Below are 21,110 nucleotides of genomic sequence, written 5' to 3' on the forward strand. Positions count from 1 at the left end.
TATTATTAAAGGAGGCAGCGTGTGTTGTGTTGTTGGCAGAGAAGCACTAACAGCAGCGTGAGTGGGCTGGGAGAGCTCAGTGACTTGGAACGTTGTCTAGGTACTGGATGTCACGTGAGTAACAAATCGATCAGGGACATTTCAACTGTTCTAAAGCTGCTCAAGTACGCAACGGCCTTGCCGCAGTGGCTACACCGGTTCCCGTGAGATCACCGAAGTTAAGCGCTGTCGGGCGTGGTCGGCACTTGGATGGGTGACCATCCAGGCCGCCATGCGCAGTTGCCATTTTTCGGGGTGCACTCAGCCTCGTGATGCCAATTAAGGAGCTACTCGACCGAATAGTAGCGGCTTCGGTCAAGAATACCATCATAACGGCCGGGAGAGCGGTGTGTTGACCCCACGCCCTTCCTACCCGCATCCTCTGAGAATGACACGGCGTTCGGACGGTCCCGGTAGGCCACTCGTGGCCTGAAGACTTTTTCAAAGTAGCTCAAGTCGGTTGTTGGTGATGCGACTGTGAAGTGCAAACGCGAAGGAACAACCACTGTTGCACCAAGACCAAGCTGACCTCATGGACTGACAGGCACGGACTGGTTAGCATTGCACACAGTGACTGCAAAAAATCGCATGAAATCAACGGAAGGAACCACCCGTGAATAGTGATGTAAAATGCCCAGGATAAGTGTCTGCATAAATGCCCAAAATTCACAAATGCCTTGGCATTTATACATTTTAAAGATTAATTGATAACCGACGCTTATCAAAAAATTTATACCAGTTTATTCGAGGGCCATCGACAGCCAGACAGTCCGGTGCGTTTCACTAGATTTTGCTTATCCTTCTCTATCTCTATCGCTTGCGCCTTGTCCCACTTGCCAACAGCGCCTTGTCCCGCCTTGTCCCGCAGAGTCGGCCATGGTTAATCGGATTTGGCATGTTAATTTTAAGGGGTGGCCGGATGCCCTTGCTGCCGCCACCCCTTACCCCCCAGGACAAAAATAGTGTACCCCAACTGTCTGTGTCCAGTGGAATCAATGAAATAGTGTGAATGTGTTCAGATGTCTGCGAGCTGTGTAGCTGAGGCTGAACGTGGGGACCAGCCCGGTATTCACCTAGCGGGATGTGGAAAACCGCCTAAAAACCACATCCAGGCTGGCCGGCACACAGACTCTCGTCGGTAATCCGCCGGGCGGATTCGATCCGGGGGCCTGCGCACTTATCCGAGTCTGGGAAGCAGCGCGTTAGCGCTCGCGGCCACCCTGGCGGGTTTTTGCTTATCCATCTCTGACTAGCATAAAGACAGATATGCAGTGGAGGCAGTATAATTTTTCTACGGTCTACCTGTTGTCTAGGGTTATACGTTCGGTTTAGCGAGAACAAGCCCCGCACTATCTCGTTAGGATGGGTACTGTCGTAGGTACTACTTCAAATCCGAACGTAGCATTGCTTTCCCTGAGTGATGTGAGGTGTTTAAAAAAATGGTTTGTATCTCGTATTGTTCCCAAGGCTCTGAAAACATTCTGCAAAGAAATCATTGTACAAATTTTGGATCACCGTAGCTGGACCTGGCTTCCAATCCAGTACTCTCGAATCGACCGCAGCTAGGAAGATAGGTATTGGATTTTCTTATCTCTGAGTCATTCTGCGCATGGAAAGTGATCTTTCTGTAGTATTATGACCATCTTTCTCCTAAATTTTAAAACAAAATGACGGGAAAGCGTTTCACGTAAGAGTAGTGGAATGGAGGTTCTAACCCAGTATCCTCGAATCGAAACGGCGGCCAGGCATTTCTGTAGTAAATTTTGCGGTATCTGTTGGAAGCAGAGAATCCTAGAGCCGCGGCTATAACAGGCCTGGCTCACGCGACGCGGCGCGACGCTAGGGTGTTGCGTGCTGCGTTTGGGCAGTTCCCCCTGAACACGCAGCCAGACGGCGGCTGTGCGGCCAGACAACGCACACAACCGCGCGTCAGGCGCATCGCCGGCGGCTGCACTCCTCCACACCCCTCTCCAGCCCCCGCCCACCACGCCCACCCCCGCCCCCGCACCAGAGCCCCTGTGTCTGCCACGTGCCGCATATCGATTTCCGCCGTCGCCGGGGTTTGGGTACCGGACCGCTCCGCTGTGCTGTGCAGTGCACGCGCGCCGCGACACACACACACACACACACACACACACACACACACACACGAGGGCGCACGCAGCACGCGCACACGCACTGCAGCTGCAGCGGGGGCGGCGGCGGCGGCAGCTTCGCACGAACACACCAGACCGCCCTGGGGTAGGCTCGCGCGCCGCGGCGCTGCCGACTGGGCCGTCCTCGGCCGATGTCATTGCCAAGGTCGCGCGCGAGGCTGGGTCAGCCCGCTTGCTCCGTAGGCTCCCAGCGTCGGCGCACGAAACTCGGCCTTAGCCCACTTTGCCCGCTCTTTCACGTGCCTCGTATCAATGGCTACTCATTCACGCACTCGAGATGCATTTAGCGCCCTGTCAACAGGCGTGAAAACCACACAATAGGAATCTCTACGGACTGAACATTTAGGTGTTGAGAATGTAGTTTTTGTCGCCCACTTACACCGCTTCCAAAGTCACGTGACCAACCGAAGTGGTGCAGTGGTTACCACATTGGACTCGCATTCGGAAGGGCGACGGTTCAGATCCTTGTCCAGCCATCCTGATTTAAATTTTCCGTAGTTTCCCTAATTTGCCTCAGGGGAATGCTGGGATGGTTCCTCGAAAGGACAGGGCTGAAGCAATGAGCGAGCGAGGTGATGCAGTTGTTAGCACACTGGGCTCACATTCGGGAGGACGACAGTTCAAATACCCGTCCGGCCATCCAGAGATAGATTTTCTTGGTTTCCTTAACCCGCCCTCGGCAACTGCCGGAATGATTCCTTCGAAAAGGGTAAGCTGATATTCCTTCCCATCCTTTCATAATCCGAGATAGTGCTCCTCCTCTAAAGACCGTGCTGTCGACGGGACGTTAAAACTCTTCCTTCCTCCCCTCCTGTCGTTTCAAATGATTTCATCTTCCTTTCTTTGAATGAAAATATTTAAGGTTGAGAAACAAGCAAACTTCGTTCTGCTAATATATGGTTACTTCGAACCGGTTTTCTGCTTATTGGACCAAAGTCAGGAAAAACCCGAGTAGCGTCCATAAGACATAGTTGTATGTAGGAAATCAAATACTAGAAACACAGATACCCTCAAGACTAACAAAATTTTTGGTCACGACATTACACGAAAAATGTCTTATCGAGCGCCCATCGCTCGTGTCATACACTAAACATGTTGTATTACAGTATTAAATTACAATTTATCTGATGGATTCCATCAGACATACTGGCTAATAAATGTTTTACACATTCGTTATGTACTGTGTTTGTAAAAAATGATAAACTAGCTACGAAGCCATAATTTCCCACCTGAAGTTTTATAAATCGAGTTTTGTTTCTGTTACTGCGATGTAATCGTGTTGTGAAATATAATCAGCGAAACAAAAATTTTGTATTTAAAAATATTTTCGGTAAGAGCATTGTGCACTGAAAACAAAGTTCCAGTTGCGTGCCTCGGTCGCGCTCACAATTTTATCCTGTGTAGAAGTTGAAAAAAAGCGCACATTCCGCTGAGGAGCGGAATGGAACTCCAGACCCATGTTACGTATGTTCCCTTTTGGAACGAGTTATACACCTAAAAATTAGTGCAGAATGGTTTCGTACTTAATTGAGACTACTGCCACTCAGTCTGACGATCGCGCAATGTACAGGGCGTGTCCGAAAAGTAATTCGTCGCAATTTTCTGTGACACAGTTGTCGGACCGATTGAGGTGGGTGGAGGGGGACCCTCAGCTTTCCAGTGTCAGGTCGCCCAAATGCCTCCGTATTCTTGGTGGGTTAAGACGGCTTCTTCCGTGAACCTCTACGTCGCGTCGAACTTACTATGGAGAAATCTTTAGAGCAACACTATGCGATAAAGTTTAGAATGAAGCCCAATAAGACGCCTCTGGAAACTCAAAGAATGTATAAGGAAGCCTTCGGGCATGATTTCCTTTCTGGTCGCAGCCAAACAGGTGCCACAAGATGTTTGGGGAAGATGTTTGGGTGGAGATCGCCCCCGAGGCCCGAGAGGGACGCCCCGTCAACATCTCGAACGGACGACCATGTGCCTCATGTCGCCAGTTACTGAATTCAGACCGTCGAACAAGTTTTCGATTGATGCCGGAAAAATCTCAGTTTTACAAGGCGATACTTCAGGGTCGGTCGCGTTGGAAAGGAGTTTCGCGTATCGTGGGAACTGCAAAACGACAAAGCGTCGGACTTTCTTTTTGTTTACAGGTATCTCAGATGACAGCATCTCGATTCAGTGGATAAGGTGCAAGCTACTTCGACGGCTTCCTCTGAGGAGCATACCCATTGAAAAGTTATAGAAAGCTTATGATGCAAGGAAGTCGCACAGGCAAAAATGTGCTGAAGCAGAAAGGTCATACTTCGAAGAAATCTGAGCGATAAGTTTTTTTAAAAAAATGTAACGCACTACTTTCCGGCCAAACCTTGTACGTCAGAACACTCTCCACTCGCCGTAAGTAAACTGGTGATAAAAGCTGCTCCCATCAGTAGAAATCGAACCAGCTCTTTCTGGTCGAATGCCACTATATTATCGTTCTTAAACTGATGAACTCTTTTAGGGGGGCGGGGAGGTTGATATGGAGTACAACTGAATGAAGATAATCCTTCAGCCATACTGCGCACGGTGAGGATGAGCTATGATTATGTCCATACAGACAAGCATTTTTATATAGTATTGTCTATTTTAAGGCGAATTTTTGACACTTTAACTTCCGGGAACTCTTGCACTTGTGAACAGTCGTTTAACAATACTCAAAACATTTGAAAGATCAGCGTCTCTTCAGGTACATCTTTTGTCGTTAAAAGTTCGGAACTTCACAGACAATTTTGACAGCGGTAGAAATCATAAACGGTTTAACCTCTACGTGTCTCTCAATCAATAACGTTTCTTCTCTTTAATGCTCGATAGTTTTCAACAAGTTGACTCATCTGAATCGCACTGATGAATGCCAGAAATGAAACCCATACGTTGCCAGCTCGCACAGACATTTTGTATTAGAGCAGATAAGACTTCGCAGCTAGAGCACACCAATGGAACAGTGCGCCGAGCTTCAAAATTCTACACTGTTCATCGCTATATTGTCCTCACATAGTCGTTTTTATGCGATCTGGAAATCCTTCTTGATGCGCGCAGTGTTTGGCGTTTTTGAACTAATGCGGAATCACACAATGGCTGGCTTATCCGTCGCTGGAATAAACGTGTTTTGCCACCTTCCTCGCGTGCCAACGGCTGCGCTGCGCGGAGGATATTGTTAAGCGCACGACACCGCCATGGATAAAAGCTCCTAAACTTTACTCTGCAACCCTTAATCATTTTTTCTGGTTCGGTTACAATAGTTGTTTTACAAGAGATAGCTCGCCGAAACTGTTTGCTTGTGGGCACGAGTGGACAACACTAACAGTGCAGGTACCGTCATGCTAGGTTTTTTACAAGTAGATATCCTCCGTTAAACACGCAAAGCAGTACCACCGAACGGGGAAAATCTTTATTTCAGTACTGGACACAACTGCATGGACGCTTCTGGCACTTCCGAAGTATAGCCAAAACGTAGAGTACTCGAAACAGAACTGGGAACTCTCAATTTGATCGTAAAGTGGTTACTGAGTCACTTACTTTTTCGCTTCGGACAGACTAACGACTAAGTGTAACAAGTAAGACGATAAGTCAACTTTATGATATCGGCAGTTCTCCTTCACTTGATTACTTCTTTCATTTCCCTTAGTTGCTATTACTTTTCTTACTTGTATTCCCTGACTTTTTTTTATCTTGGAGATCGTTTCACTTTCTAATGCCATGTTTATACTCGTATTTTGTTATATAGTATACTTCACTCATTGCTTATTTATACCAATTTCATTAAGATTTTCGTGTCCGTTCCTTAATATTATAGGTTTAATTCTTGAAAGCATTCCTTAATATTTTTTGTGAGTTTGCCAAGATTCATTCCTTGGAAGTTTCCGTAAAATATAATTTTATCTTAATTACAACTAATTATTTCGAGGTGTTGGAATGCTTGTTCCTTACCTCTTAACTAAAACTTTTTCTCCCCTTTTTTTTCTTTTATCGTTGCTAAGTCTGCGAATAATTATTACAATTGAGCTGAATGACTCTACTGTGATACTGTTTCCAAAGAGAGTTTTCTTTGCTTTTGCAAACGTCTTTTGTTCGCTGAAAAGCGACGTCCTTCTTTCGACGATTTCGTTAAACTACTTACATATATTGGGTTTCCCGATTTTTTTGGTGGTGCCGTTTTATGCTTAGCTAAGCTAGCAACTGAGCCAGTAGTAGAAGGAAAAATGTTAGACCGTCTTCCTCACTTTCTCATTAGACATTATGTGAACTAGTTTGTGGTTAGAGTATTTTAGTTACTGTAATGCGTAACAGAAATTTGTAGTTAAAATAAGGCAGGACTGTTAACAGACAGCCGCTATTAACAGAATGGATACTAGTTCGAACCCCGCTCAATGTGCACGTGTACACTTTTCCATTTTATTTCAGATCTCTCCGTATAACGAGCGACACAGCGTTTTATCATTTCCTCCCTGGCTTTGGTAAGAAGATGAGGCTTCGCAGTGGTGAATAGTGCAATAACCGCCTATGCACTCTCCGTATGGCTAGGATGGGGCCCACTTGCCGTGAGTGGTTTCGATCGCTCGGCTAAAAAGATGCACCATTCACAATGAATAACACAGATACAGAGGTGGGAAGTAAAAAAATGGGTATGCTGATAGCTAAAAGACGAATGAAGACTATCGAGGAAGACGTTCACCCATATTCCAGAAGATATGGTTATATTTCAAAAGATATATTCGTTTTCTAACCAGCAGAATATTTGAATTTTTTATGATCTGTTGACTAATTTAAAATGCACAGTAAATCAAAAGCAAAAAAAAAGAATCATTGTGAGCAACAATATGTATTGTAACCTCATTAAAAAGTCTGTGCTCTGTTCTTTTGCGTATGTAATTCCTTCTTGTATCCACCATGCGTGGGCTCTCACTGACTTGGTGACGAACATTTTTGTCTCCTCATTCCATATCCAGTAACTACATTTTTCATATCTCTTAGCTCTAACAGTCTTTGTTGCTAATTTTATGAACTCTGAGTTACCCCATCTAGCATTGTCAGATATTTATTTGTGTTTGTGTGGACACACCTAAGTGAAAAGTGAAAAGGAAGAAATCCAGCACTATAATGATCTCAACATTGTGTCGACTTCCAGATTACGCAGAGATGCATATGACAGACACTGACTTGCGAAAGAGAACCATAGAAAGTGCCGTATTGTAGGACAGTGACTTTCGAGAGTGCTTTCTTGGATTGTATAACAGCAACTTGACAGTAAGAAAACCAGCTGAGTAATAAAGACAAACAACAACAACCTGTCACGAAAAAAAAGTCATTTATACACTTTGGTTTCCCTAGTTAATGTCAACAAGAATGATCTAAGCTCACGCCTGATTGATGCTTTAATAATGGTTGCGAATACTGATACTCAGCATCTGACACATGTATAATTTGTGTAAACAAACTAGTTATCCGCCTGGACTGCGTGAGAAGTGATTTTAATCGATTCTGAGAAGACGTAGAGAGAAGGGGAGGAGGAGAGAGAGGAGAGAGAGAGAGAGAGATCGTTCAGTCAGTTTCTTTGGGCTGGCGTCCATAAAAGTAATATCCTTCTGCGAAAAATGTTTTCCAAAAACTAGTATTTCATTACGCCGCTTCTGACAAATTTCGGCCTTCATATATCGTGGCATAAACATTCGTGTACATGTGTGCCAAATACATTCCAGGTCGTAGGCTGTCTGACTTACAGGCATTTAATTTTAGACAAGCAGAAGGATAAACTGGCTTTGGAAGCGCTTGTATCTCAGACCTTAGAGCTCAGTGGATTTCTCTGGACAAAATTAAAGAATGAAGCAAGGTTGATGACTGACTACTCTGAATGGGATTCGGAGATTCTAAAAAAGCTTTTGACTCAGTATCAACAAACTTCGTACTGACGGCCTTTGTTAAACAAGACATTTATTAAACCTATGTCAGAATACTGAAGAGAATACAATAAAGTGACAAAAGTCATGCGAGATCGTGTCGGACCTCATTTCGACCATGGTAGTACAGAATCTCGACGTGGCATGGAGTCAACAAGTTGTCTGGAAGTCCCTTGCAGAAATATTGAGCCATGCTGCCTCCATAGCAGTCCATAATTGCGAAACTGTTGCCGTTGTAGGATCTTGTGCACGAACAGACAGACGTCATCATCTTGTCCCATAAATGTTCGATGGCATTCATGTCGGGCGATCTGGGTGGCCAAATCATTAGCCGAAATTTTCCGGAATGTTCTTCAAACGCCGGCCGTGATGGCCGAGCGGTTCTAGGCGCTACAGTCTGGAACCGCGCGACCGCTACGGTCGCAGGTTCGAATCCTGCCTCGGGCATGGATGTGTGTGATGTCCTTAGGTTAGTTAGGTTTAAGTAGTTCTAAGTTCTAGAGGACTGATGACCTCAGAAGTTAAGTCCCATAGTACTCACAGCCATTTGAACCATTTGTTCTTCAATTGTGGCCCGGTGACATGACTTAGTTGTTTGGCAACATGAAGTCCGTGAGCAGCTGTACATCCAATGAGCCGAACATAACCATTTACAGTAAATGATAGGTTCAGCTGCACCAGAGGACGCAGTACATTCCATTTAAACACAGCTCACACCATTATGTAGCCTCCAATAGTTTGCACAATGCCTTGTTGACAACTTGGGTTCATGGCGTCATGGGGTCTGCGCAACACTCGAACGTTACCATCAGCTCTTAACTACCAGACCATGGTTTACAGTCACCTAAAGTCCAACCGATGTGCTCACGAATCCAAGAGATGCGCTGCAGGTGATGTCCTGCTGCCAGCAAAGACATTCACGTCGGTCGTCTGCTGCCATTGCCTATTAACGCAATGTTTCGCTGCACTGTCGTAACGGATACGTTCGTCGTACGTCCCACATTGATTTGTGCGGTTTTTTCACGCAGTTTTGCTTGTCTGTTACGACTGACCGCTCTACGCATACGCCGCTGTTCTCGGTCGTTACGCGAAGGTCGTTGGGCACTGCGTTGTCCGTGGTGAGAGGTAATGCCTGAAATATGGTATTCTCGATGCACTCCGGACACTGTGGATCTCGGAATATTGAATTCCCTAATGATTTCCGAAATGGACTGTCCCATTCGTCTAGCTGCAAGTACCAGTCCACGTTCAAAGTCTGTTTAATTCCTACCCTGCGGCCATAATCACACCGGAAACCTTTTCCACGCTGATCACCTGAGTAAAAACGATAGGTGCGCCAATGCACTGGCCTTTTATACCTTGGGTATGCGATACTACCGACACCTGTATATGTGCGTATCGGTATCCCGTGACTTTTGTCAGCTCATTGTATACATCAGTGTTAGAACTTCACTGACTTTCGTTAATGTAGAAGCTCAAGAGTCACATAAGCTGATTCTGTACCGCCCGCATCTCGTGGTCGTGCGGTAGCGTTCTCGCTTCCCACGCCCGGGTTCCCGGGTTCGATTCCCGGCGGGGTCAGGGATTTTCTCTGCCTCGTGATGGCTGGGTGTTGTGTGCTGTCCTTAGGTTAGTTAGGTTTAAGTAGTTCTAAGTTCTAGGGGACTTATGACCACAGCAGTTGAGTCCCATAGTGCTCAGAGCCATTTGAACCATTTTTGATTCTGTACCGCCAATATTATTTTTAGTAGCTCTGGAGGTAGTTTCATATCTTTAAACTGGGAAAACGAAGAAAAAAACGTAATATAGCTGAGACATCTTTGTTTTGCAGATAAAATTTTTGTGCTTGCCTCCAGAAAAAAAGATAGTAAGAAAACATAATATACCAAGTTTGAAAGTAGACTTGATAATCAATTACAGTAATGCTGAAACATTACGTAACTCTCACACAGAAAAGAAAATATTTAGAGTAATAGCGATGTCACTGAACGACGTAATGGGTTCTTGCATTTAGAGCGGTTAGGACGTACAAGGAAATATGTAAACAGTGAAGTAAAAATGACATTTCGGCCGTCATAGCGTAATTTATTAAACCAGCCCCGGCCATATCATATTGTGCATTGGGAGACCAAAAAAATAGTAGTAGCTACCCTTTCTTTTCCTACAAGCAAAAATTAGCTATATCTGAGCCATGTCATAATTACTCACATTTGTATGTAAAGGCTTCTTGTGGTTGCAGCTGTGTTCCTTTCTTTTGTGGCATATATCTTTACAATTTGACAGTTTAGCATGCTACAGTTATTACATCGATATCTTGCGAAATTTTAATTACCTTTCTGATGGCTCCGTATTCTGATTTGTTTCTTAATAACACAGCGCTAGTGATCATCCAGGCTTGCCTAGTTTATTCTCGATATCACATACCAAGTAGACTATCTGATCAAAGGTAGTTGGACACTTATTACTGAACAAGAAATGGGATTTGTCTTCTCGCTTTTGTGACGGCTTGATCTCTGGTCACTTTCAATGAGATGTCTGAAAGTCTGTGGAGGAATGACAGCCCATTATTCCACAAGTCCTGAAAGCGCAGAAGGTAGTGATGTTGACCCTGGGTTCTAGTGCGAAATTAACTCATCCCACAGGTGTTTCGTTGGATTTAGCTATGGACTTTGGGTAGACCAATCCATTTCAGGAATGCTATTACCCACAAACCATTGCCACACATGTGCTGTTTTATGGCAAGGTGCACTGTCAGGCTGATATAAACGATCATCGTCCGCAGCTCGTGGTCGTGCGGTAGCGTCCTCGCTTCCCGCGCCCGGGTTCCCGGGTTCGATTCCCGGCGGGGTCAGGGATTTTCTCTGCCTCGTGATGACTGGGTGTTGTGTGATGTCCTTAGGTTAGTTAGGTTTTAAATAGTTCTAAGTTATAGGGGACTGATGACCTCAGATGTTAAGTCCCATAGTGCTCAGAGCCATTTGAACCATTTACAGAAATGAGTGGCTTATGACGAGCTGCTACACCATTGTACCCCATTACTTTCAACTCCCTGCGCAGAGCCATTGTGCTAGCTAGACTGCTACTAGCACTTTGGAACTAACGACTGCTTATTTTCGCTGATGTCATGCAATTTTTTTACACCCGCCTACCGTAAAGCTCGACGCTCCCTGTCCTGAAGTACATGCGTCTGCCTGTATTTGACTTAACTGTGGTCGTTACTTCGCTTTTCTACGTCACAATAACATTCAGCAATCGTCGACTCGGGCAGCTTTAGATTGGTTGAAATGTTCCTGACGGGTCTGTCATTCAGCTGATATCCAATGGCTAGTCCACGTTGGAAGCTCCGATTCATATTGCTGTTACTGATACTCTACTGACAAAAACATTCGCCACCTTCTTTTATACAGACAGGTGCGCCTTTCGTGATATCTAGTTGTCAATTTCCGCATTACACAGGGATTCTAGATATCTTTTTTCCGACATAGGTGTAAGCAGGTTCCAGTACCTCGAGGGTCCTTGCCGGAAACCTCCACATCGCCATCACCATCAGCAGCGGCGAGAAGCAAACAAAAGTTGTCTCCCACCTCTGACGGGCATCTTGTTTGTGGTACAGGAGGAGCGCGACGGTGGCGGAGGCGGGGGCGGGAGTGGCGCCGGCGCCGGAGGCGGAGGCGGCGGGGGCGGCAGTAGCGTCCCCGTGTCGGCCGTCGTTGGCGCCGACCCCGCTTTCGACCCTAGCACCCTCCGAGAGGATGAGTTCGAGAAGCACGTGGTGTACATCGTGCCCGACGTCGCCACGGAGCCGGGCTGCCCCAACCGCGCGCAGGAGTCGCTGCCCCGCAACCTGGTGCTGCGACCCAGCCAAGCGCTCAGCGATGTGAGTACCAACCCAACATGTCTCTAGCCACTCTCTCAGTCTAGCCAGCAGCGGAGGCAGGTGAGTCCCAGCGTGTGGTAAACCCAACAACGACAGACACACCGCTGCCGTCATGAAGGTAGGTCAATTAAGCCCTCAAAATCTGCACCCCTCATGCACTTTTCCTGAACAAAACATTTCTGTAGTCAGCACGGTATTATCGGAGGAAATACGACATTGCTTGTTTCGAACTTTGGTCAGAATATACGGGCATACAAAATACACTACTGGCCATTAGAATTGCTACACCAAGAAGAAATGCAGATGATAAACGGGTATTCATTGGACAAATATATTGTACTAGAACTGACATGTGATTACATTTTCACGCAATTTTGGGTGCATAGATCCTGAGAAATCAGTACCCAGAACAACCACCTCTGGCCGTAATAAAGGCCTTGATACGCCTGGGCTTTGAGTCAGAGTTTGGATGGCGTGTACAGGTACAGCTGCCCATGCAGCTTCAACACGATTCTACAGTTCATCAAGAGTAGTGACTGGCGTATTGTGACGAACCAGTTGCTCGGCCACCATTGACCAGACGTGTTCAGTTGGTGAGAGATCTCGAGAAAGTGCTGGGCAGGGCAGCAGTCGAACATTTTCTGTATCCAGAAAGGCCGTACAGGACCCACAACATGCGGTCGTGCGTTATCCTGCTGAAATGTAGGGTTTCGCTGGGATCGAATGAAGGGTAGAGCCACGGGTCGTAACTCATCTGAAATGTAACGTCCACTGTTCAAAGTGCCGTCAATGCGAACAAGAGGTGACTGAGTCGTGTAACCAATGGCACCCCATAGCATCACGCCGGGTGATACGCCGGTACGGCGATGACGAATACACGCTTTCAGTGGGCGTTCACCGTGATGTCACCAAACACGGATGTGACCATCATGGTGCTGTAAACAGAACCTGGATTCATCCGAAAAAATGACGTTTTGCCATTCGTGCACCCAGGTTCGTCGTTGAGTACACCATCGCAAGCGCTCCTGTCTGTCATGCAGCGTCAGGGGTACCGCAGCCATGGTCTCCGAGCTGATAGTCCATGCAGCTGCAAACGTCGTCGAACTGTTCGTAGAGATGGTTGTTGTCTTGTAAACGTCCCCATCTATTGACTCAGTGGCTGCACGATCCGTTACAGCCATGCGGATAAGATGCCTGCTGGGATCCAGCACGGCGTTCAGTATTACCCTCCTCAACCCATCGATTCCATATTCTGCTAACAGTCATTGGACCTCGACCAACGCAAGCAGCAATGCCGCGATACGGTAAACCGCAATCGCGATAGGCTACAATCCGACCTTTATAAAAGTCGGAAACGTCATGGTACGCATTTCTCCTTCTTACACGAGGCATCACAACGTTTCACCAGGCAACGCCGGTCAACTGCTGTTTCTGTATGAGAAATCGGTTGTAAACTTTCCTCATGTGAGCACGTTGTAGGTGTCGCCACCGGCGCCAACCTTGTGTGAATGCTCTGAAAAGCTAATCATTAGCATATCACAGCATCTTCTTCCTGTCATCTAAATTTCGCGTCTGTAGCACGTCATCTTCGTGGTGTAGCAATTTTAATGGCCAGTAATGTAGGTTCCCAAATATACGAATGGCTTGAAGATTTCTTAAGTAATAGGACTCAGTACGTTGTCCTCGACGACCGCTGTTTGTCAGAGACGAGGGGATCGTCAGGAATGCCCCAAAGAGTTATTCTCTACCTATATAAATGACCTGACAGAAGAGGTGAGCAGCAGTCAGCACTTGTTTGCTGATGATGCTTGATGCTGTGGTGTACGGGAAAATGTAGTCCTTGAGCGACTGTAGGAGAATACAAGATGACCTTGACAAAATTTCTAGTTGGTGTGATGAACGGCAGATAGCTAGAGCTGTATAATAATGTAAGTTTATGCAGACAAGTAGAATAAACAATCCCGTAATAATCGAATACAGCATCAGCGGAGTCAAGCCTGACACAGTCACGTTGCTTAAATATCTGGACGTAACGTTGCAAAGTGATGCGAATTGGAACGAGCATGTAAGGACTGTAGTGGAGAAGGCAAATGGATGGCTTTAGCTTATTGGCAGAGTTTTAGGAACGTGTGGTTCGTCTGTAAAGGTGACCATATATAGAATTCTAGTGCGGCCCACTCTTGAGTACTGCTGGAGTGGTTGAGATCACCGCCAGGTCGGATAATAGGAAGACAGTGAAGCAGTTCAGAGGTGGGCTGCTACATTTGTTACCGGCAGACTCGATAAATACGCGAATATTATTGAAATGCTTCAGGAACTCAAATATAAATCCCAGGAGGGATGGTGACTCTCTTTTCGAGGAACGGTATTGAGAGTATTTAGAGAAAAGGAATCTGAAGCTGACTGCAGAACGATCCTACTGCCGCAACGTACGATTTCGCGTAAGGACCACAAATAAGAAAACTTAGGGTTCGGACGGAGTCATATAGGCAGTCGTTTTCCACTAGCTCTATTTGCGAGTGTAACAGGAACCGAAATGACTAGTAACGGTACAAAGAACTCTCTGCCACGCATCATACAGTGACTTGTGGATTATGAATGTAGATAAAGATGTAGGTGACTTTTAGCCAGTCAGTCAAAGAGGAACCTACAGTTTACCTTGAAATCTGAACTGCTGTGGAAAAAATTGGGTACATTTCATACTGATAAATATTACCACAGGTTAAATACGTATTGACGGGTATAATCTTGGAAATGACTGGGGACTGAACCCAAGACCTTTGGATCCAGAGCCTGGTATTTTATGATCAAGCTATCCAATATATCAGTAACTGAGTACGCACACTAAAAAAGAGAGAGTAGAATTTGACCTTCATATGACGTTTTGGTTATTATAAAAGCATTGAGGAAGGAAATTGGAAGTGCCTTTTTAAAGAAATCACCGCAACATTCGCCTTAAGCGATTTGGGGGAATCATGGAAGAGACAAATTTGTATGGGTGGAAGGGGATTTGAACATAGTTTGAACATCGTCAGATGCGTCTGCCTTCCTGAGCTGGTATAGTGGGTCCAGTCTAACACCCCTACGGTTGTCACGATTGTGCCAAGCAGGGTGTGATGAGGAGGGTCTGTCCACGCTCGACAGCGTCAAGAAAACGTTATTCGCAACGAAAGATTTTTTGATCAGAAATACAGGAATGTCTTCTCCAGACGCAGGCAGCTCACTCGGGCCAGCAGTGTGCGGACCCAGTCAGCAGTAACGGAGTCGTGTCACTCGGCAGCAGTGCTACATCGACGGAAGGCGCGCCTGGCAACCATTACATCATGGGTGGTTTGCTGACTCCCAGGCATCTCATCTGGAGTGGCTCTCGATGGACGGCAGCTCACAGCACCCTCTGCGGGCTGATCTACTAAGTGCTTTCGTTGAGTACGTCTACCCAGGAGGCTCACCCTCCAGCCAAACCTGTAGTACTCGGTGCTATGTAGAGTTCGACCCGTGGTCTCCAGACCGGAGACACAGGCTGGCAGCATCAGCGTCGCCTGCAGGAACGGGACAAACAGCATCAGCGGCTCCCCTCACGACGGCGGAAGGCGAACCGCTTCTTGGACCTGCTGGGCAGGCCTTCAGTAGGCCAGCAGGAGGATGGTGGTCTCTGCACCACTTTAGTGGCGACTTAGAAGCTGACGCTGCAGCTTGCAGTTAGGTTACATTGGCAGAGTCTTTCCAGCGAAAAGGGCGACTGCGTAAATGATTATAGACAATTAGGCGCGCAGAGGGTCGACTGATATAGCCTCCCCTGTATCACAGGACAGCTGCAAGAGGGAGTGAGATTAGGAAAGGTGTAGTGTTAATGGTTGCTCTTTCTATACGCTCTACTGCGTTGGGTTAACACTGACGCCCGCATCTCGTGGTCGTGCGGTAGCGTCCTCGCTTCCCACGCCCGGGTTCCCGGGTTCGATTCCCGGCGGGGTCAGGGATTTTCTCTGCCTCGTGATGGCTGGGTGTTGTGTGATGTCCTTAGGTTAGTTAGGTTTAAGTAGTTCTAAGTTCTAGGGGACTGATGACCATAGATGTTAAGTCCCATAGTGCTCAGAGCCATTTGAACCATTTTTAACACTGGCGTCATAAGCACGCGTTTTCTCGCAAGTCTGCCCTTCAGACCTCCGTACTTTCGTCTTTCATACGCCCTTGTTGCGTTATAACTCGGATTTCTTGTAACACTCTGCTCTGTCACCAGCATGACGATACTTGTCTGTTCCCGTGACATCTTTGTGCATCGTCTGCAAACTGGGCGCTCGGCCGGTCCCGCTTGTTGCAATCGCTTCCGTGTTCACCTCGACCTGCTCAACATTTCCTGCTAGCTGGCAGTTTTCCAGTCCGACTCGGGCGGCTTGACTCCTGGTGTCGCCAATCAGGAGCTTCAACATATTTTTAGTGTTAGGCTGCGACGCATCTGATAATTTCATAGATCGAAAGCAATCATGAGATGATCACATGGCATCACTGTCAGGGAGACCCTACCTACGGCTGTGCGTATGTCTGACGGATATCTTTCTATCTGACGCCACTTTGCCGACTTGCACGTCTTTCTGAAGAAGACAGATGAGATGAAATGATTAGGACAACACAAACATCCAGGCCCCGAGCGAAGAAAGTCTCCAACCCGACCGAGAATCGAACCCGGTACCCTGCAATCTAGAGGCAGAGACGCTAGCCGCTAGGCCGTGAGTCGCGGCCATAAAATAAAGAAAACATTTACCATCAAATGGCTCTGAGCACTATGGGACTCAACATCAGTGGTCATCAGTCCCCTAGAACTTAGAACTACTTAAACCTAACTAACCTAAGGACATCACACACATCCATGCCCGAGGCAGGATTCGAACCTGCGACCGTAGCGGTCACGCGGGTCCAGACTGAAGCGCCTAGAACCGCACGGCCACAACGGCCGGCTACATTTACCATCAAAGACTGTTTTCAGCTCCACAAAATTTGAACATTAGGTCGCTGTATACTTCTGTGTCGTAGGGTCATACTTCATAGAGTTTTGTTTGTCCATGTGAATTCTCGAGAAAAGCACGAAATGCTTAAATGCAAACAGAATCCATAAGCTTCGCAATTCAACAATGCACACGATCACCTCGTAATATAGCTCCCAACAGTCACAGCGTTATTTTCCCAAGCAGTCTTCTTGGAAAATGTTCAAATGTAGATGCGGTCGAGGTCGAGAGCAATTGGGCGTTTCCATTTCGTTCTTAGCGCCAGAATATCCGCTCTCAGAGCTGAAAGAAAGCCTGTGTGCTTAATTTAGTAGAAAATGTCCCTCATTAAGACTATAATTACAAAACAGAGCTTTTGTCAACCGCTAAAAATAGTCTTCCGAAATTAGACTTGTTAGCTTAAGCTGAAGCGGTTAATATTGGCCATGGTTTCGTTTCTGTTTGATTCTCATGAGGATACTCTATTTACAAAGGTGATATTACTATCCGACTGATTATTGTCGCATCATCAGAGTTACGTGACAGAGTGGTAAACATCTGCTAGCGTTATAAGTATCTTCATCTAGTTACACGGTCACCATGTGGATACCATAGTTTATACTTACTTCTCTTTCACCGTCAATAACCATATAAAGTGTCGAGCTCATGGCGTTCACGATAGTCCAGGTGCATTCTTTTAGACAGTGTTAATGATCGTTTTGATGAAGTGTAAGGTACATTCTCGTGTCCAGCTTAAGAAATAGTTTTTAGCTAAACATGGCCGTATTTTGCCAACAAAAAAGAGATTAGACATATGTGGGTTAAAAGTGGTTTCTACACGGTGATGCGTAATAGTAAATACACCTTACACGCACGGGATCGCCAAAATCTATCACAGTTCTGTAACGTATCAGGTAACAAAATGGCGTGGCATAACATCGTCAGGCAGATTTTAGTACATTTTGCGGGGATTCTTCAAAAGCAGCGAATTCGTACGCAGTCTGCTTTAGCGTTACCACAAGTAATGACGGATTATAAATCATGGACGCTTATGTGTACACCTCGAAGTAAGCACACCAACAGCAGTTTACTAGCTACACTTACTTTTGCAACCCATACTTGGCAGTAATATGTCGAGAACAGTATTTCTCGAAGTCATAAAATCTGTGTATCAGTTGCCTATTGTAGCACTAGGCGGAATATTTTGATGATAAACATAGGCTACTATGTTCCCAACTTTGAGATTCTTAAGTATTATTTTGCGTTGTTCACCTCCATTGTATCACTGCACAGCATATCGATTATGAACCGTCGCCATAAACAGACCTTCGATGCAATGCCAACACGCCCACAGATAACCATCATGCCACGTGTTGCCTGTGGTCATGCGATTATTGTTTCACTTCGCTCCACCTACCTACCTAGACTCAAAAACATATCATATCAGCATTAAGTTAACATTGTGTCAATACTTGAAACAAATTTTGTTCTGAATCTAGTCTGGGCATTTCTCCTTCCTACAACAACGCTGCTTCTCTTACGATAGTCTTCACATTGTTCCCAACAATGATGTATAAGTTATTTAGGAAAACGCACAAATCTGTTTTGAAGATGGAGACTTGTGTCTTCATTTGACTACGGTAGCTTGGAGTTTGATATTTTCTTTAAATAAATAAGAAAAGGCTTTAGGATAGGCACGACTGATCAATTATGAAACCACACGAAACATTCTGCTAATGATAAAACTGTTTGTAGGTTTAACTACGTTACTCACCTCCTATAGCGGCTTGTATAGCCTAACGCAGCTAAACCAAATACGCAGCAGTTCCGATATTCTTTAGGTATAACTATTTAAAGCCGGTGCCATCATTTCATATGACATCAAGTCACTCCAATACGTCAGCGTAAAGAGTATCTTTGGTTTTATCCGACATGGAATTAAATGTGATTTAGACACAGCAGATAGATTCTTTGATATTCATATTAACATTCACCGGAATTAACTGTTGTATTTCAGAGATGGAAATGCGGTTGAAATCATCTCAGTAAGAAATGCTGCGGCATTAATAAAAATTACAGTAGCGTAATTTGCGAACAAAAGGTCGTGCCGATACCATCATAGTTAATAGAGCTATGATAGTAATTTTTAAAATCTCGGTTAAAATAGAATGATTACCTCTTTAACTGATGTTTAAGGGGAAACAGATTAGTTTCACTCAACCCGTATACATTTAAAAACGGAAACCGCACCGCGCTACATTTACTCTTAAGATATGGAGACAGTAGGAACTTTAGATGTCCGCAATGCGTTTTGCGCATTGCTGGCATAGAACGCGGGAAACGTAATGCGTATATCTCTGGTCTGAGAAATCTCCTTTTAAAAAGAACACGTTTTAAATTTCTTTATTAGAGCTTGTATTATTCCGCTCGAAATGCACAAACGCCTCTCTAACGACATTTTGAGAGTTAATTTAATTGCTCGCGTTCTCTTATTTACAGCGAAAAATAATCAAATAAAAGGCTCTTCTTAATAAGAATTGCCGAGTTTTTAATACGCTTCTCCGGCAAAACAGAGCCAGGGAATAAATATTTCTTGAAAGCTACAGAGCATTGGCTTTCGCAGAAAACAGCTGCCAACGAACCCGTCTCGGCCATCAACTTTCAGATTCCTGGTGCAGCGAGACGAGAAACTAGTAAGCGATAGGCGCCGCTGCCAACGACCTGAAATAATTTCAAGAGTTCGTGCCATGTGCCGTACGTGTGTGTAGGTCACGCGTTTCGCCTTCTTCCTTCTCCTTTGTGTACTGTGGAAGGTGGAAGACGAGAACCTGATGATTAGCGAAGGGAGGAAGACGCGGGGAAGAGGAAAACGAAGAGAAAACGAAGAGATCTTGTTCCCTTAACAAAGCAAAGCACATCCGTGCCAGCGACGATTGCCCAGAAGCAAGGTAAACACCGTTGAACAGTTCCTCTACTATTTTGTACAAAGGCGTTTTCTGTATGTGAATCCGGCTGACCCGCTTGGTGCTGACGTAACTTAACGGTGACCTGTAATTGTGGCCGCATGGACGCTCCACTTGGCTGATCGCGTGGCGCACACCCCCTTTGATCCCGTGCAGTACGTGGATGATTCAAAAACTAGAGGCACTTATACTAAAACGTAAAAATCGCCTTACGTGTATGGCCACCAGTGAAAAGATTCCCAGAAGGACATACTCTCTAAAACACAATTCTATAACTACCTACACTTCATTCATTGATACTGTCACCTAACATATTATTAAATCTATTTTCGCACTGTAGTAGAAAGAACTGAATACGGTGAAATTTGCTGAAAAATGCTGGTACAGCCCTGGAATATCCACCTCACAGGAGGCTTAACTAAACAACACGATTTTCTATGCACTTACTATAAGTATTAAATTACAGTTAGTACCGCAATATGATACATAATACTAACGTAAGAAGTTGCTGTGTATGCACCAAACTAGGTCCGTATTTTACTGATACTTGCTATCAGTATTCCCCCGCACTACTACCTCCATCGACTAAATTGCGTAGGAATGCTGAAATCAGAGCAGAGAGATTACATCAGGTACAGAGGCGTGCAGATAATCATATTTTTCTCGCAACATACTCGAATGCAGTAAAAGGTAGAGTGGCTAATATTTGTTAAAATTTGAGTCGTCGTGGTTGGTATAATATGCACTCGGACGAACGCGGTACAGTGGTTTATGAAATATGTAGATACGGATCTGTGTGTAAAAGCATAAATTAAACCGTCCCACTCTAAAGACTCAACAAGGGAATAACAGTTACCTAACGTACAATCAAAACATTAGAAGAATGGGAACTCACACCAGATCGCTGCCTGACAGAAGTGAAGCACCCAGAGACGGAAACGAAACGGAACTTCACGAAATGAGAAGAAATGCGATGTTATTTTTCGAGTGATTACAATATCGAGTCAAATTTACAAAGAACTTTTGTGGCAGTATGGGCCCACCTAGCCCTCCTGTCGGAATGATGTGCCGCAAGACACACGGGGTGACTGCCGGCATAGTCCCTTCACGTTGCTCACCCTTCGTGCACTGTTTCTAATGACCTTAATGTCGATGAGACTTTCTGTCCTCTGAAC

The 21,110-nt window shown here is 45.5% G+C and overlaps 1 protein-coding gene across 1 annotated transcript in view; it reads left to right on the forward strand.

The window, feature by feature from the left end:
- LOC126204278 (PR domain zinc finger protein 1-like) overlaps nucleotides 1-21,110 on the forward strand; it is an 87,408-nt gene that overhangs the window by 13,686 nt on the left and 52,612 nt on the right. The window contains exon 2 of the mRNA XM_049938666.1: nucleotides 11,782-11,993. Coding sequence (XP_049794623.1) covers nucleotides 11,782-11,993 — 212 coding nt within the window. The remainder of the gene's footprint in view (nucleotides 1-11,781; nucleotides 11,994-21,110) is intronic.

This window comes from Schistocerca nitens, chromosome 9, assembly GCF_023898315.1.
Source record: "Schistocerca nitens isolate TAMUIC-IGC-003100 chromosome 9, iqSchNite1.1, whole genome shotgun sequence".
Classification (NCBI taxonomy): domain Eukaryota; kingdom Metazoa; phylum Arthropoda; class Insecta; order Orthoptera; family Acrididae; genus Schistocerca; species Schistocerca nitens.